The sequence below is a fragment of the Rhineura floridana genome, chromosome 7 (assembly GCF_030035675.1).
Source record: "Rhineura floridana isolate rRhiFlo1 chromosome 7, rRhiFlo1.hap2, whole genome shotgun sequence".
NCBI classification, from domain to species: domain Eukaryota; kingdom Metazoa; phylum Chordata; class Lepidosauria; order Squamata; family Rhineuridae; genus Rhineura; species Rhineura floridana.
Genome location: NC_084486.1, coordinates 67,410,384 through 67,428,744, shown reverse-complemented (window position 1 = coordinate 67,428,744; position 18,361 = coordinate 67,410,384). Strand labels below are relative to the sequence as shown.

Genomic DNA, 18,361 nt, shown 5'->3' with positions numbered 1-18,361 from the left:
CTAATGAAGATATTTTAACATCAAGGTTGCAGGGAGGAGTCATAGAAAGGAATAATCCATCTTCCACGTGGAACCTGAGATGGATTGCCTTTGTGCTTGTTGGGGCTACTTACGGGCTTCTGAAGGACTGTCATGCTCTGAGATGCGTGGAAAAGAAATGGCCTAGAGAGCTGCCACCATCAATCTCCCATTGGTGTCCTCTCCCTCCTCCAGCTGTCATCACTTCTGCGTAGCCATCTTGCCCTGAAGGAAGTAGAGAAAAAGCAGTAACAGCTTCCTCTAAACAAGCAGTTGTCTTCCATTTTGTTATAACTCCTCACAATGCTTATTGTTGTAATCATCTTATGTAAACCATTTCATGAAGTCCACATCAGCAAAGAGGTATATAAATATTATAAATAAAAATAAATAAGAATGATTATCTCCCCACATTTTCTGATATAGATGCAATTGATTAAGAATATAAATAAAAGAAGAGTCCCACTGGGCTATATGTCAGTTGGTGGAGGCAGCAGGTATTTGAAGGGAAGACTGGATTCAGTGGAATAGCTGAGAGACTGACCTGGTGACTTGCCCTTGTGGGGGACCCTAGGAACACTTTACTTTCTTTTACTGGAATAAACAACATTAAAAATGACACAGCCTGTGAGTTCAGTGAATTTATTACATGCAAGAATACAGTGGTTTCACAGAGGAAAGAAAAAAGACTGACTTCTCCAGTGATGCCCTCAGAATTCTTTTAAGGCTCTATAGATGAAAACAGAACAGTTATGTAACATAAGAGTACAACTGGTTAGAAGGAATCTCTTATCTGGAATTTATCATATTTATTTGTGTAATCAGAGCCATTCTGCACATTGCACAGAATTACGTAGTAAAAGTCTGGCCTGTACTGCTGCAGATTGGGGAGATCATATTTCTGAATGGTGGGGATTATGGGAGTCGTAGTTCCAATCTAAGTTAGTGGAAAACTGAGGCTAGAGGACATTAAGAATTTAGTGTTGAGGTTTCATTCTTGTATTTTTCTCTTTTCTCAGTTTTTCAATAAGGGAAATAACATACTATTTTGTTTGTCTTCAATTGATAACAATTGACACTACTTGTTCAGATTTGTTGTGATGTATTCAAGTATGTTCATTTCTGATGTCTTCAGTGTAGCTAAAGAAAGACTGTATAGAAAGACTTCTCTGTTGTCTGCGGTGCAGCTTAGATGAAGCCTCAGTTTTCTGAGTGTGCTGAACAATCTGTTAAACACAGAACTTTCAGGATTAGGTTATTAGCACTGCAGAACCCAGGTTAAATAAAGTATCTGATTAGAATTTTATAAGGAGGCTTGGCATGATGTGTCCAAGTTAACAAGAATACTGCATCACCACTCTCTCAAAAGCAAACTAACAATTATTGATTCTTTGAGGAGCTAAGCTGGAAACATTGCTTTATTTCCTTGCATCATGGAGCCCTGTGGTAATTTTGACTTGGACAAGTTGTAGAGCTTTGATACCATGCTTGATTCATTGATTAAAAGCACAGGCCTTGAATAAATAAAAAGGTCTCTTGGAAGCTTGGAACTGTAGGAGGAAATATTGCTTTCAGGACACTGGGTACCTTTTAAAGGCTTTCATATTCGCACATGCTTAATTAATAACGACATTGTTTCTGCAAGTTTGCATGTTCTTTTGTAACAATTTCTGGTCCTTCCTAAAAATAGCTCTGAAAAATATTTTTTAAATAATTGACTATGACTAAATCAAAGACTAATTTGCTTCTTGATGCAAAGGAAAAATTGAATGCATTTAGCATCTCTTAGAAAGAAGATATTTATTCCATGGTCAGCATACAAATGGAAAATCCACTAATTGTATTGCAGATTGACAATACTTGCTTTGAAAAAGCAAATTGCTGATGTATCTCTTAGTCTTGTTATATGCTGAGGGTTCTATAAATATAATTAGAGAGTGGGGGGAAGCATATTAGGATTGTAGGGATGACGAGCAGTCAGTGGTTTTAGGATCATATAGGAAAGCGTGATTTCTCTTGGGTTTTTTTATTTAAGGTAATGATTTTTACATGGTTTTAAAAATAATTTAGTAGAAGCTTAGCTTTATCTTAATGTTTATTTTTGTACAATAGCCTTTAACTGTTTTGCCTGCTAAACAAACAGAACCTATATACCTAACTGTTTTCTAAGACTGCTTGCTACAGAAAGCATTAAGATTTTTAATTTGGTGTTTTGTATTATGCTGTGGGTTGTATCCAACATTATAAGAGTAGACACATTAAAATTAATGGACATGACTAACTAAGATCCATTACTAAGAAGTAATGGCATCCAACTAAGCAGTTCTGCTAGTGCAAACATTTTTGGCTGTGCAACAGATCTTCCCCTCCCTCTCCTCTCCTTGCACCCCCCAATATGTTTTCATAAAAGATTTAGGGGGTGTGCAGGGGGGTGAGAGGTAGGAGACGCACATTGCACAACTGAAAGTGCTTGTGCTAGCAGAACTGTTAAATTGGGTACCTCTCATTAATTTCAGTGGGTCTGCTCTGTGTATAACTTAGGGCTCATCTACACAGGGTTTTACTGTGTGTCTGGTGCTACTTGCATCCCCTTTTAATTCACATGGTTCACATGATGTTACTGACAAACAAAAGCTATCACACAGTTTCCCCCCTGTAAATCTGTACTAACCAGGGTTATGGAGTCAGTACGCTAGACCTTCAACTCCGACTCCTCTATTTTTCTACTGTCCGACTCCTTCATAAATGGCAAATGTATAATAACTAGTAATAACAAATTTACTGTAGTAAAATGGTAGTGCAAGGCATTTCATCACCACCACGTGAATCCAGAGCTTGGAAAAGTTACTTTTTTGAAGTACAACTCCCACGAGCCCAATCCCTGGGGCTGATGGGAGTTGTAGTTTAAAAAAGTAACTTTTCCAAGCTCTAGATTCACGTGGTGGTGATGAAATGCCTTGTGCTACCATTTTACTACAGTAAATTTGTTATTACTAGTTAATATACATTTGCCATTTATGAAGGAATTGGAGTCGGAGTCGGTACATTTCTACCAACTCCAACTCGGACTCCACCCAAAATTGCTCCCGTCTCCGACTCCACGACTCCAACTCCACAGCCCTGGTACTAACCCAATCCTCTGATAATCTGAAAAGAGAAGGAAGAAAAGTTTTCACTGTATCTCTAGGGCTTGCACATGCTTTGCTCCGATGCTTTTAGGTGGGTGTGTCAATCGTTCCCTTCTCCACCCCAGTGTCTCCTCCCTTTGTTCATTTTATTTCCTCTAACTTACAGCTGCTCTCCCCCATTCTGCAATGCCTTTTTATGTTGCTGCAAATGGTGCCTTTATTTTCTTTTCCCCCCTAACTGGTGCACAAAAGCATAACATGGCTCAAAGAGAAATTTGTATTTCAGCTGTATTGTACCAGTGAAAATACAAATAATTGCACTTCTGGGTTTTTTTTTTTTTAATGAAATTTGCTGGTAGAACAAACTGAGCATGCTCGGTTGCCAGGTAACAAGAGGGAGTGGAAATGTTAAATTAGAGGGCATGGTCTTTAGGAAACTGTGTGATTGATGCTTCCTCTCAAGTGTGACTAGAAAACACCGTGTTTGCAGCTGGCATTGAGCCTTTACTGTGGACGGGGCAAACCGAAAATGGAGGGAAAAACAGTGTCTTTAGCACGAAGTTATGCTCCCATGTAGATAAATCCTTAGTTAGATTCAGCCATGTTTCATGCTTGCTGTTTTGTGGGAAGATTCTCCTAAATGCATTTTCTTTTTTTAAAAAAAGATCAGTAAATAATGCACTTCCATTTTTCTGGCAAGACAGGAAAAGGCTGAGGAGCACCCTTTGTGTTAAGTACTCTGGAGTAGCACCGCCACCACATCCTCCTTTAAAACCACCTAGATCTGGACAAGGAAGTCAGCTTCAAATGTTCAGGGAAGGTGTGAGGCTAACAACTGTGCAATATTTTCCATAGGAGGTATACCATCACTGCGGGGAATCAGTTCCACCTATCGTGCGAAGGCAAGAATGTTTTTGAAGTCAAAACTAGGGGCGTCAGGCCCCTCCCACTCTCCAGTTCATTCTTGCCTTCGTACGAACAAGTTTGTAATTCTTGACAGCGTAGCTTTAGGATAAGTTTTTTCGTATTTTTGTGACGGAGAGGGAGGTTTGTGTGTCTAGTCTGTACCTTCCCTTCCCTCTGTTCTGTCTCAACTGTTTTCTGTTCCTGGGAATTTTCGTTCGGGGTTTTTTTCCCCTTACCTCGTTCCTTCCCAGTGAATTGCCTCACGGCTCTCAGAGAGACCGTGGCAGCGGCTCCTTCACCTTCCTGGGGATTTTCGTTTGGGGTTTCTTCCCCTTACCTCAGGTAGACCGCGGCTGCGGCTCCTCTCGTTTTTTCTTCCCCAGCAAATTGCCTTACGGCTCTCAGGGAGACTGCGGCCGCAGCTCCTTTTGTCTGTTTCCCCTGTAATTGACTAATGGCTCTCAGGGAGACCGCGGCTGTGGCTCCCTTTGTTTTCAGGCGGCGGTCGCAGTTCTAATCTGTAGCTTGCGATCGCGGCTGCCTGGTCATTCTGCCTTCTTCTGGCCGTTTTTCGGTTTGCTTGAGCCCGTGCCAGTGGATTCCTTTGAACTTCGGAGGCTCAGTAATGATATGGGAGACCGCGGCTGCGGTTCTCCCTCCCTCAACAAGCCACCTTACCTTAACTGAGAGCTCGCGGCTGCGGCTCTCGGTCCCGTCACAGGCATTTGGAGCTGGTGGCGGCGGCTCATTTTTCCCTACGTTTGCTGTGCCGCCCGGCCGCAGAGTTCGCCTCTGAGGCTCTCTTATTAAAGTGCCGCCATTGCTCCTTTACCCGTCCCCAGCTATTCTGATTGGTTTATTTTCCCGCCCTTTTTGCGGGTGCCATTTTGTGTGCGCTCCCTTCCCTTTTCTGTTGTCTAGTCAGTTATAGTACCAAAGGGGGGGCTTATTATATTACCGGGCCTGTAGCTGGCCGAGCCAAGTTTCTTCATCAGTCCTCACAGCTTGATCTACTGCCTTGGCTACTGCTGCTGCGTCTTGCAACGTTGTTATCCACTGCATTATCGCAAACGTCCAGGCTGTTGATTCTTCACCAAGCTGCCTTAACTGTGCACTCTGCCTACGTGACTGTGTACACAGACTCTTGATAACACACATTCCCAAAGCTGTGTGACAAAGCTATTGATACTGTGCAAGCTGGGCAAATATCTCTAAGACTACTCATAGTGTACATTCTGCCCCATCGTGGCAGTGTACTCAGCTATCTGCCAGTGCATTCTGCCCCAGTCGTGTGCCGTGTACTGAGCCTGTTCTAAGCCTGTTCATACTGTACATTCTGCCCCATCGTGGCAGTGTACTTAGCCATCTGCCAGTGCATTCTGCCCCAGTCGTGTGCCGTGTACTGAGCCTCTTCGGGTCTGTGCATTCTGCCCCAGTCGTGTGCCGTGTACAGCTACCCTAATATATATATGATGGCAGAACAGCCGGAGACAACCCAGGCGCCCATGCTGAAACATCATACAGAGACAAGCCAGGCGACCAAGCCTAAACCACCGAAGGCGGTCAAACATAAGCATACGAAAGCGGTTGCCAAAACAAAGCACCTCTCTGGCTACAGCACTGCCAAACGGCCTCGCTATGTCTCTGTTCCGACTCCTCAGGGGTCAACCCCTGCACAGCTAACTACCCTTTTTCGGTCTCCTGATGCTTCCTCTGACGAGGAGGATTTTCCGGGCTTTCCTGAGCAGCCAACGATCATCCCACCTGGGGCTTACTCTTCTACACTACCTGTGGGGCCGCCCATTCCGCCTGCCCAAGAGCAACCGTCCACAGTTCCAGGCCTGCAACTGTCCCAGGAGTTTATCTCACAACTCCAAGGCATGCTCTCGTTCTTTACTCAGAGACAGCCACCCTCACAACTTCCTGCTATCCCTCACCACAGCCAGGACCAATTTGTACACAGTGAGTCAAACCCATCTGGTTTCCCTAACCCGTTTGACGTTGCCAGGGGCAGGTTCGTTGATGACGCCTTTGGTGAGGAGGAGTCCGCTTTCGCGCTGCAAGACGATGGAGATGAATGGAGTGACCATTCTGAGCATGAGCAGGACACATCCTATCGCCTCTTCGACGCCTCAGACTACCATCCTCTGGCGCGCAGAGTGTTGAACACCCTTGGCCTTCAATCCACTCCAACTGCTTCTTCCACTCCCGTCCTAAAGGGGGCTAGGGTTTTGAAATCCCCCACCCCAGCTGAACACTACCTTCCCGTGCCAGACCCCATCGCCAAACTGGCCAAAGACGAATGGGCTCACCCTCTACAAGCACGCCGATTTAATAACATTGCGGACAGACTTTACACTTTGGCCCCGGACTTTGCTACCAAACTGGCCGTCCCTGGCATAGACGAGCCTATTTCTAGCTTAGTTTCCAGATCCCTCTTGCCAAGGGAGGGACAATTTCATTTAAAGGATGCTACTGAGCGGAGACTGGACTTTGCACTACGCAAAACTCATGAGGCCACCGCCTTTTCCATGCGTGCATCAACCTCAGCCTCTATCTTCGCCAGGGCAGCGATGATGTGGCTGGATGACCTCATAGAGGGTCCCAATCCAGATCCTGTTTCAATGCGCAGATCGCTTATAAAATTGCACAAAACAGCTACCTTTGTGGCAGACGCCACCTTGGATGCGAATCAACTAGCAGCACGCGCAATGGCATCTCAAGTCGTGGCCCGACGGACCCTCTGGCTTCGTCACTGGCAGGCCGACCCTACTGCCAGAGTTAATCTATCACGGGCACCTTATGCTGGGTCATTACTTTTTGGCGAGGAAGCACTAAAAGCGGTCCTTGTTGACCCTAAGGACACTCAAAAGCCCGTCTTGGCCACTGTCAAAAACACGGAGCGCAGACCCTTTAGGCGTTTCGCTTCATACCGCATGTCTCAGCCCTTTCGAGGAACGCGGCCTGGGGGACGAGGCCACGAGTTCCCTACATATGATTTCCATTCCTCCAGTGGAGGCTGGAATAGACGCTTCCAGGGTAGAGGTCAGTACCAGGGTCGTAGAGGATCTTCAACGTCCTCATTCAGGGGAGGGTCTCGCCAGCACAGACAGTTCTAAGGCAATACCAGTTGGGGGCAGACTGCTTCTGTTTGGCGGACAGTGGCTATGCCTGACTCAGGTCTCCTGGATCAGAGATCTGTTTAGTTATGGATATTCAATTGAGTTTTGGGCAATACCCCCAGACAAGTTTCATCCCTCCCCTTGTCCCAGGGCACCAGACAGGCACTGCATCATGCAGACAGCTATACAGCACCTCTTGGACATAGCGGTGATAGAGCCAGTCCCCACTGCAGAGAGGTCGGAAGGGGTCTACTCCCTCCTATTTGCTGTGCCCAAACGAGATTTATCATGGAGGGCAGTATTGGACCTCAAGTTTGTCAACCGTTTTGTAACATATCGCAGGTTCAAAATGGAATCCCTCCACTCCATTACAGAAAGTCTGCAAGAAGGAGACTTCCTGGCTTCTATCGACCTAAAGGAAGCGTATCTCCATTTGCCCATTTGCATAGCTCACAGAAAGTTCCTTCGGTTTGCCTTTGGCCACCAGCACTTTCAATACAGAGCGATGCCGTTCGGCCTCTCCTCTGCTCCTAGAGTATTTACCAAAGTGCTACTCATCTTAGTGGCTTATCTCCAGATTCAGGGGGTCCATCTCTACCCATATCTGGATGATATTTTAATACGGGCAAGTTCGAATCAGCTGGCTCATCGTCATGTAACGCTCACTCTCAATGTCTTGCAGGCCCACGGTTGGCTAGTCAACTTCGACAAAAGCCATCTACAACCAACGCAAAGTCTGCAGCATCTGGGTGCAATGTTGGACACCCGCCAAGCGATGGTGTTCCTATCATCAGATCGCATAAATGCTATCACAGACATCGCAAGATCTCTGATGCACAAATCCTTCGCAGATGTCATGCTCCTAGCTAGGGCGCTCGGAATGCTCATCTCTACTATCCAGATTGTACCATGGGCTCGAGCTCATACTCGCCACCTCCAGTGGGCCTTGCTGCCGTTCCAACACGACATTGCCAGCTCAAACCATCGAGCAATTCCCTTAAACTCAGCACTCCGCCTTTCATTCCGCTGGTGGACGAGGGTCCAACATCTTTCCAAGGGCACTCCTTTCAGAGAACCCCGTAGGACTGTTGTCACTACAGATGCCAGTCTCATCGGCTGGGGAGCCCACTGCAACTCCCAGTATGTTCAGGGGGTCTGGTCCACAGCAGAGCAGACTCAGAGCATCAATTGGCTGGAGCTAAAGGCTGTCCACTTGGCCCTACTTCATTTTCAGTCTCTGTTCCCTTTGGCCCATGTCCTCATTCGAACGGACAACATATGTGTAAAATCACATTTGAACAGACAGGGGGGCACCAGGTCCCGTCCTCTGCAGGACCTCGCTTTCCTCATCTTCAGCTGGGCAGAACATCATCTACAGTCCCTGAAAGCAGAACATCTCAGAGGGATCTGGAATGTGACTGCAGACTGGCTCAGCAGACAACAGGTTTTTCCGGGAGAATGGAAACTCCATCCAACCATTTTCCAGCGTCTCCAGTGTCGGTTCGGCAACTTCTCCATCGACCTGTTTGCTTCCAGCCGCAATTGCCAGCTTCCCAGGTATTTTGCCCGATATCTAGACACAACAGCGGAAGCAGTGGATGCTCTGTCAACACAGTGGCCAGACGGTCTTTTGTACGCCTTCCCTCCAATACCATTGTTAGCCAAAACCTTGAGGAAGGCGCGGAGCGAGAGGGCACAACTGGTTCTGATAGCACCATATTGGCCACATCGACCGTGGTTTTCGGAGCTTCTTGCAATGTCAGTGACGGATCCTTGGACACTTCCAGTCAGGCCAGATCTTCTGTCCCAGGGCCCAGTGTGGCATCAGGACCCCACTTGGCTCAATCTAACAGCGTGGCTTTTGAACAGGGACATTTGAGGTCAGCTGGCCTGTCTGACACTGTTATTGATATTATCTTGGCCTCGAGAAGACCATCTACCACTCGCATTTATCAACATACTTGGGTTGCTTTTTCCAAGTGGTGCCAGTCCCACCATCACGATCCATCCCAGGCCACCATGCAGCAGGTGCTACAATATCTCCATAGTGGCTTTATGGTGGGACTCAGACCCAACACATTACGTCGACATGCCTCAACTTTGTTGTCTATTTTATCAGTGTCTTCTTCTGGTGCGACTATTGCCTCACATCCGTTCATCAAACGCTTTCTGAGGGGAGTCGCCCTACAATCTCCAGCTGTTGCCCATTGGTTTCCATCATGGAGTCTGTCGAAGGTTCTGCAGGCTTTGCAACACCCTCCGTTTGAACCCATCAGAACTGTGTCTCTACGTCTGCTGTCCTTCAAGGTCTTGTTCCTGATCGCAATCACCTCTGCGAGAAGAGTTTCGGAACTGGGCGCATTGTCTTCTGCTCGCCATCTCTGTGTCTTCCATAAGGACTCTGTTGTACTGAAGACTGATCCCTCCTTCCGTCCCAAGGTCGATTCAGTTTTCCATTGCAACCAGGACATTGTTTTGCCTTCCTTTTGTCCGAATCCTACCCACCCTCTTGAGAAGGCTTGGCATTCGTTGGATGTTCGGAGGGCTCTCAAGACCTGCCTGTCTAGGACCCAGGATATACGAAGAACTGAGTCTCTGTTTGTATCCTTTAACCCACGTTCTATAGGGCATAAAGTAGCTAATTCCACCTTATCCCGCTGGTTGCGTGCATGTATTACCTTAGCTTATGAGTCCCTTAAGCTTCCAGTGCCAGCTAGCATTACAGCTCATTCAACTAGGTCAGCGGCTACTACGGCTGCTTTTGCTACCAACGCTCCTGTTGCTGATATTTGTAGGGCTGCAGTCTGGTCTACCCCTCACTCGTTTATAAGGCATTATAAAATTGATCGCTATGCCTCTGCTGACGCCTCTTTTGGCAGACGAGTGTTGCAACAGGTTCTTAATGAGGATTAGCATGTGGGTGGTCCCTCCCTGTATGGGCTGCTTTGGTACATCCCACAGTGATGGTATACCTCCTATGGAAAATGTACTATTGGTCTCACCTGAAAGGTGATTTTCATAGGAGGTATCCCATCACGACCCTCCCAGTTGGAGGATGACGAGATATTTTCTAATGTGTTATATATTACTGTTACACTATTATATTTAAATTTAAGAGTGAAGTCAAGACTTCTAGTTCTGTTATATCGCTATGTTGGAGTCATGTTATTATGCATGTTACTATTGTGTTATTTTCCTGCTGGCAGGCCCGTTGGCCTTGTTCTTGTATTCTTAGATATTTCTCTTTAGACTCGCTGCGAATGAACTGGAGAGTGGGAGGGGCCTGACGCCCCTAGTTTTGACTTCAAAAACATTCTTGCCTTCGCACGATAGGTGGAACTGACTCCCCGCAGTGATGGGATACCTCCTATGAAAATCACCTTTCAGGTGAGACCAATGGTACATTTCCTGCTAACTAATAAAAAGAATGTTTAGAAGAAACAGTAGGGAGAGCTAAGGTTTTCTATCTTGTGCTTTGATAGCATCCTTACTCCCCCCCCAAAAAAAACTACAGATAAAATACATAACACAGTTGTGAACACTGCCTTGAGCAGTGTATATAAACAATTGCTATGTTAGTAATGGCTTGCCTCATCTTGCCCATCATGAGAGCTGGCTTTATAAGCTTTAATAGTTGGCTCCTGCCACTGAAAGACATGGGCACACTTTGGCTGTTGCTGAAAGCAAAAGGAATATCCACTGTGTTGGAATTATTGGAGACTTGGCACTAAAATATACCAAGAGGGAGTATAATTCTAAATATATATTGGCCTCTACATATTTTTTTGGGAGAGGGGAATTCCAGTTCATCTATCATAATTTGAAGAACATAAAACTAAATAGCTTTGGGGGCTGAGTACTAAAAGGGTCTAACTTCAAAAGTCAGTAGAATAGCCCTGAAAAATCCTTGCTTATTTAAATGGAAAAAGTGACATTTTGAAGCTAAGAAACGTAACAGTGATTAAGTAAAAATATGTTGTACACTGTGCTGATATTATCTTTCCTGTTCACGTTAACTGGCAACTGTTAATGTGAGTGGAAGATATATGTCACAGAGATCTCTGCATGCTGTTTTTCAGTTTGAACTGTGAAGGTCTTTAAATAATAATTGGCTGAAACAAGTTTCATTGTTATGAATCCCCATTTTTTCAGCATCTTGAAATATCTTCTTTGTTTTTGTGATTGTATTGTCACATGTGCACACCTTAAGCTCTGATCTGTTCACAGCAGGGAGTTCACACGTGTAAAACTGGAAAAATGGATAGATCTTCCTACTTTTTTGGTGATGTGTCAGCCTCAATTGTAAGTGTTCTGGCTTTCCAGTTTCACATGCAAGGCATTATATCTCCTCCCCCCCCCCGGTGCTGTATTGGACAGTAACCTAAGGATAACACTTCAAAGACTGTTACCTTTAGGCTGACTTGTTATGTAAGCTCTAAATTTTATTCAGCACAGACATTTAGTGGATGTTTCCGTCTGTCTCTGAAATGAATTCACTGTTGCTAATGTCCAAACTAGTAAAATTCTAGTGTGAAAATTATGCTTCAGTTAGACTGGATCTTACTGTTCTGTGAGTGAAGATACTAAAACAAGATGTCTGTTCTGACTGTCTTGTCTCTTGGGTGTCGGTTGCATCCATTTATGCAGAGAAAATGAAATCTGTTTTTTAAATATTTTAAATTAAAAATATTTTATTTAAATTAAAAAAAATGAATCAAACTTTTGAGTGTGGCCTAGCCCCTCCTTTTATGTGAAGATGCTTTTCTGTCTCATGTGTTGCATGATTGCTGTCATAAAGAAGGATGAATTGGAAGTGCTTGTCTGTGATCTTTAGAACATAATTATAGATGGCTGAGTTCAGTTGCTAAGTCAGAATCCTGCATGCATTTATATCACTGAACTTCAGTTTCTATTTGTCCTGATACTCTCCAAGACAGAATGTTGTTTACATTTATTGGCTGTGATTTATAGGTACTTGTATGTACTAACAGGAGAGCTGCCAGCCAACCAACCAGGAAAAACAGTGGCTGAGTCAGTCTTGTTTTCTTGTTGGGCATTGTTGGCTAGCAGAGGTAGTGAACTGGCTTCTCCTGATCTGCTAATTCATTTCAAAATGACTCTTTTCCTGTGTATGTGTTAAAAGCATGCTTGGGGTAGAGGGGTGGGCTCTGGCAAAAAATAGAGAAAAGGTGGCTGTGGTTCAAGCAGGCAATGGGAGCCTAGTTGGTGACCCAAACAACAGAGGTCCTAGCCATCAAGATAATGATGGGCAGAGTGCAGGATAGCTCTCTTTGACTAGGCAGATGAGTTTCCCCAACCTCTCAGAGAATTCCCATTTTCTAGCCAAAGGTGAGCATCGTAAGGTCAGACATGGAGATGATGAGGCACAGCTAGTAAGCACTGCATAGTCAGGAAAAGCCACGTCATGCCAAGGATAGCATTTCTGTTTCTGTATGAGAGAAAAGATGTGAACAAGGGCCTAGGTTTCATCTTGTGTGCATGAAGGTGAGAGAAATGTTGCATCTCCTTCATAACTTCTTGTTTATATAATGTATGTGAGTGACTTGCGATTTTGTTTCTGTGGTTTTTTGCTCGCTTGAAAATTCTGTTTGGTGCATAGATTATTTCCTGCTTTCTGACTATGACATAGCTGTCTGAATAGTGTTGTGGATCTGTGGCTTTATGTTATATGATCACAGGGAGGGCTCCACAAATTCTGGTTGGCCTTGCAAATTTCTATTCTGCCCTTCCTCCTAGAAGGAGCCCAGGGCGGCAAACAAGAGACAAAACATTAAAAACATCCTAAACATTTTTCTTTTAAAAAAATCTTTAAAAACATCTAAAAAAGCAATTCCAACATAGATGCAGACTGCGATAAGGTCTCTACTTGTTGAAAGAGGAAGGTCTTCAGCAGGTGCAGAAAAGAACAGACAGTGCCTGTTTAATATTTAAGGGGAGAGAATTCCAAAGGGTAGCTGCCACAACGCTAAAGGTCCACTTCCTGTGTTGCTTGGAACAGACCTTCTGATAAGATGGTATCTGCAGGAGACCCTCACTTGCAGAGCACAGTGATTGACTGAGTATATAAGGGATAAGACAATCTTTCAGGTATCGTATACCAAACCCAGAACCTTGATTTTGGCCCAGCAGCTAGTGGGCAGCCAGTGCACTTCTTTCAGCAGTGGGGTGACATGTTGGTGATATCCTGCCCCAGTGAGCAGTTGTGCCACTGCATTTTGCACCAGCTGCTGCTTCCGGACCAGCCTCATGGACACTCCAATAGAACTCACTACAATAATCCAGCCTGGAGGTTACCAGCACAAAGATGGATCCAGGAGCACCCCCAGGCTACAAATCTCCTCTTTCAGAGGGAGTATGACCCCATTCGAAGCAGGCGATTGACCAATTATCTGAACTTGGGAGCCGCCCACCCACATGACCTCCATCTGGCTAGGATTCAGACTCCATTTGTTGGCCCTTATCCAGCCCACCACCAAGTCCAGGCCTGCACAGCTTCTCCTAATTCAGATGAAAATACATTGAAATAGAGCTGGTACTGCTGACACCTCACCACAAATCTCTGAATGACCACTCATAATGGTATCATATAGCTGTTAAACAAATTGGTACCCTGCAGCATCCCACAGCACAATTTCCAGGTGGTCAAAAGACAATCTACCCAAGTGTTATTCTCTGAAACCAACCCTGGCGATAGGATTGGAACCATTGTAAAACAGTGCCTCCGATCAAGTTGTGGATGAGTGTAGTCTTATTGTGTATCGATCTGGCGTTAAACATCAGCGTGCACAGGCCAGTGGGCACAGCAGATGAGCAACCAGGAACCTGTCAACGGGAGGAGTGGAAGCACAGAACAATGCATAGATAGCCTTGCTCTCGTCTTTCAAGATAGTGTTATCACCTTCCTAGGGCTATACCTCTACCCATGATTACTGAAATTGTCCCTCCTTCCCAAGACTCTTCCTAAACACATGATATAAACACTAGCAACAGCCCACCAACAAAACCTACCAGAGCTAGTTATCCCAGTATGCCTCTTAGAGAATTGGGAACAATATTACTGGAACTACATCAGACCCATGTAATATCTTTCACACAGGGCACATGTACTCCCCCCTATCTCACACTCAGAGAGGGCTAGCCTTTGGCCAATTGCAAACTCTCTCTCAGAAGGTATCTGGCGATTTCCTCCTATCATACAGTTCACTGCACAGGCTCTCACCCACACATCAGCCGTTCACCCTCCCCACTACCATCCTCCTCTAGATTAGTTTTAAAAAATGGAAAGGGGTAGTGCCCTGGCCCTTGGGACTCCCCAAGGGGTGACCCTGCTGGTGGCAGAGGGCTGCTTGGCTTTTATAGCCCGTGACCCAGCCACACTGAAGATTAACTGAAGCAATAGAATCCAACTAGTAGGAATATTTAATGTGAACATGCTGCAGACCACCTGAATGAAGCTCGTAGACCACACAGTTTGGGAACTTCAGGGTCTAGGGCAAACATTACTGCATAAGCAATTTTTACTTTGTTACCAATTGTCAGTTTCTATAGTTTTGTCAACCATAATTCTGTTACATGTAAATGGATTGTTCTTTAACTATATAACTTTTTTGGGGGGAGGGCAGAAATTTTTAAGTCAAACGTTTGTAAACATAGGTGGTGAGAGATGACTCCTCCTCCAGCCTGTTAATATTACAGCAAAGGAAAAATTATTACACCATCACAGCAAATTTGAAACAGTTTTGCAGGAAGAAGATATGAGAGAGCTTGAATAAACTCAGGGGAACTAAATAGCAGAATGCAAGATGTCTAAACTGATGACTTTATGATCAGAAATCTTGGCGCAGGCACAATTTATTCAAACATCGTCTGCTGATGTGTGTTCAGAAAGAGTCACATTTAATATAACCAAGCAAAAGGATCTGATTATTCTGTTTTTGGACTTAAGTCGTGAAGCAATCAACAGTCTTTTGTTAGCTCTTCTATACAAATATATTTGCTTACCAAAGGTGTTCAGTAGTAAATATTTGCCAAGAAAGTTATGAATTATTTCCTTCCGTTATCAAGCCCAAGCTGCTGCCTATCAACTGAAAAATACAGGGCTTATCCTTTTGCTATTTAGAGCCATGGAAACACTATGGTTTTCTGTGTATAACATTTAAGTCCAAATTTCACTCTTTAGTCTGGACTAGTTCCCCCCCCATTTAATTTCATACACACGCACACACCAGGAATATCATATTATTGAACAATGTCTTTTAGAAAAGGAAGTACATACTGTCAAGAACTTGCAAGTTTCTACCGGGGTTAACTCCCAAGCCCAGGGCAATTGATCCCAGCCAAGCACAACCCGTGCTTCCCTTACCAGGGCTGAGTTAAACCAACAACAACCCTGCAAGGTAGGTAGATTGCCACCCCCCCCTTAAACCAGGTCACCCACTCTGGGCCAAGGGGAAACCCAAAGTGACAGAAATAGACCTGCCAAGGATTCCAAAAGACAAGAGCCCTTGTCTTGGAGCCTTAGGGCAAAATACCCAACTATATGGTAGTCTGTGGCTAATTGGCCAAGGTGCTGGATTCAGAGCCAATTTCCCCTTGAAATGAACACACTGGTAAATAAGAGGTAGTTTTATTAAAATAAAATATAAGTGCAAAAATAGAGCAGTAAAATAATTCCTTAAACCATACATCCCTAGGGCTAGGTAAAAATACAAAAGGCAAAGAGTTCAAGTCACAGGTAATAAATAACAAAGCTGTCTAGCCTAATCTATACTCACACAATATAGATAAACCAGCGGAGTAACTTCAATGTTCCACATCTCCCCAGAGACATACAGTCTGGATAGCAGATGGAAGATGGAACCCCAATATCAGGTAGCACCAAGGGACATTGGGGAACAAAGACCCAGAATCACAGTTCTGCTTTTATGGGGAAAAGCCCAGCAATAGCCAGGAATTAATTAGCCAGTCGGGGCTTTCTGATGATGAAATCTTCTGGAGCTTTTGCGCCTAATGGTCACACACTTCTCCAGCTTTCCCAGACCTGTGGCCTTGGGGTACCAGTCTCAGGCTGATAAGCAGGTGTTCTTGCCAGTGCCTAATTAACTGAGTTCAGCTGTGAGAACTGACAGTCTTATGGCCTCCCAGAGGCCCTAATTCAGGCAAGATGTTCCCCCACAATTCCTTGCCACAAAACCATTTTAGTTAACAACCTTACAAACCAGGCATTCTTGACATATACACGAGTATTTTGTAGTTGAAGAAAGCCACCAAATTTTCCATGGCAACCTTGCTACTGGCTCTTTGGGGAAATGGTTTTATGCCTGGGTTAGGGGGTGGGGGCTATTGAGGACTACAGGGTGGAGCTCTAGCTATTTTACCTCTGGCTGTTGCACGGAGAGGGGCATAGCTCTGGGTATTATTATTCTGATACCATTCTGCAGTTCTATAACATTCATTTTCAGACTTCCAATGTCAGAACAATACAAAGATTTTCTTGCTAATGGGCTTTAATTGAGATGTCTTAATTTAGCTTGAAGTGTAGCTGTTAACTGCGAAAATTAATAATGGGTACAACTGTGATGTTAAAGGTTTCATATTAAAATATAGCTTTATTGAAATATTTATGTAATAGGATGTGTTGCATGATATAATATTCTTACTAATACTTGTATTATCATTTAGAGTTCATATGGCATGACTACATTCATTAGATTAAATAATAAATAAAAAGATACTTCCTGAACTAATAGATTTGAATTTGTTATAGATTTGCCTTGGTGGTTGATTCTAATTCGTCAAAAAGCAGTGGTTGGCAAACTTCCAGGAGATCATGAAGTATGTAAGGTAACAAAGATTGCAGCAGTACCACTCTCTGAAGCAGAACCTCAGGATCTGGATCTGGAGGTAATATTAAGACTCTGATTACTCTGATGTCTAGCAGTTGATAAAATGTGTGCTTATGTGCAAAACTAGGGATCCCTACATTTGTTTAACCTCCATCTTTTATTATCCCTCTTGTGGAAATATTTTGTGCTTGAAGCCAATAATTCTGTGTGGAAACAGTGGATTAAAATGCGAATGATACTGGGTTGAGATGAGAGCTGGTACCGGAACTGAGACATGGTTGAATTGAGCAGCTATTGTAGTCTTTCATATGCTGGAGTAGATGGATCTTTGTCAGCAAAGCAATTCTCATGTTAACACATTTCTTCAGTATCTACGTAGACAGTAATGTGGCAGCGATTACTATTGGGTGCTGAATTGGTAATAGAAATTATTCTTCAGGCATCTGGAATATTCCACACTCTCCCCCACCACTCAATTGCCACATTAATACATGGTTTATTGAATGTTCAAAGAACAAAATCAGTCTGCTGTTGAATTATTCTAGGTTCATTTGCACAGTGTGAAAGTATCTGAGTATCTTTTGTGATGGGCCTGTGGTATGATTTAGTTGTACAGATTACTGATAATTATACCAATTATGGTAAAAGATTAAACATAATCATAGGTGGAAGATGAAACTGGATTTATTAATGGTAGAAAGCTCTTAATGAATATACATAAATTATATATTCCATATATTGAAATTATAAAAGCCATATAGATTATTACTTTTGAATACTAAAAAGGCTTTTGATTATGTAGAGTGAAACTGTCTATCAAATATTATATACATTTGACTTTGGAGATTTCATAAGATGTATTAAGATGATTTTTGCAAATCTTGGTCCATTTATATTTGTAAATGAAACATGAGTGGATTTTTTTCACTCCACAGGGTTAAGAATGTCCACTCTCTATACTGTTGTTTGCATTTTCAGTAGAATCGTTGGTTGAGGTTATTCAAACAGGTCCAGAGTTTAATTGGGTTAAAATTAGAAAAGAAGAATGCAAAATTAGTCTATAAACAGATAATGCAGCATTAACTTTGCAAGAGCAAGTAAAAACATTTGGCAAAAATACTAAAGGAATTTGATGCTGGAGGAATTTGAATATCTCAGGTTATAAAATCAATTTAACCAAGTCAGAATAGCTGGGATTTAATTTAAGAAAAAAGACAATGGGCAAGATACAGTGTCATGACAGCAGATGCGATGGGTCTTCCCTTTCCACTTCCCCCTGCGCCCCCTACTTTGCTCCAGAGGATCACCCAAGATTCTGAAG

At 43.7% G+C, this 18,361-nt stretch overlaps 1 protein-coding gene across 2 annotated transcripts in view; it reads left to right on the top strand.

Moving 5' to 3' along the window:
- INPP5F (inositol polyphosphate-5-phosphatase F) overlaps positions 1-18,361 on the top strand; it is an 89,815-nt gene that overhangs the window by 24,760 nt on the left and 46,694 nt on the right. For both annotated transcript variants that reach the window (XM_061635833.1, XM_061635832.1), the window contains exon 3: positions 16,962-17,098. In XM_061635833.1, coding sequence (XP_061491817.1) covers positions 16,962-17,098 — 137 coding nt within the window. The remainder of the gene's footprint in view (positions 1-16,961; positions 17,099-18,361) is intronic.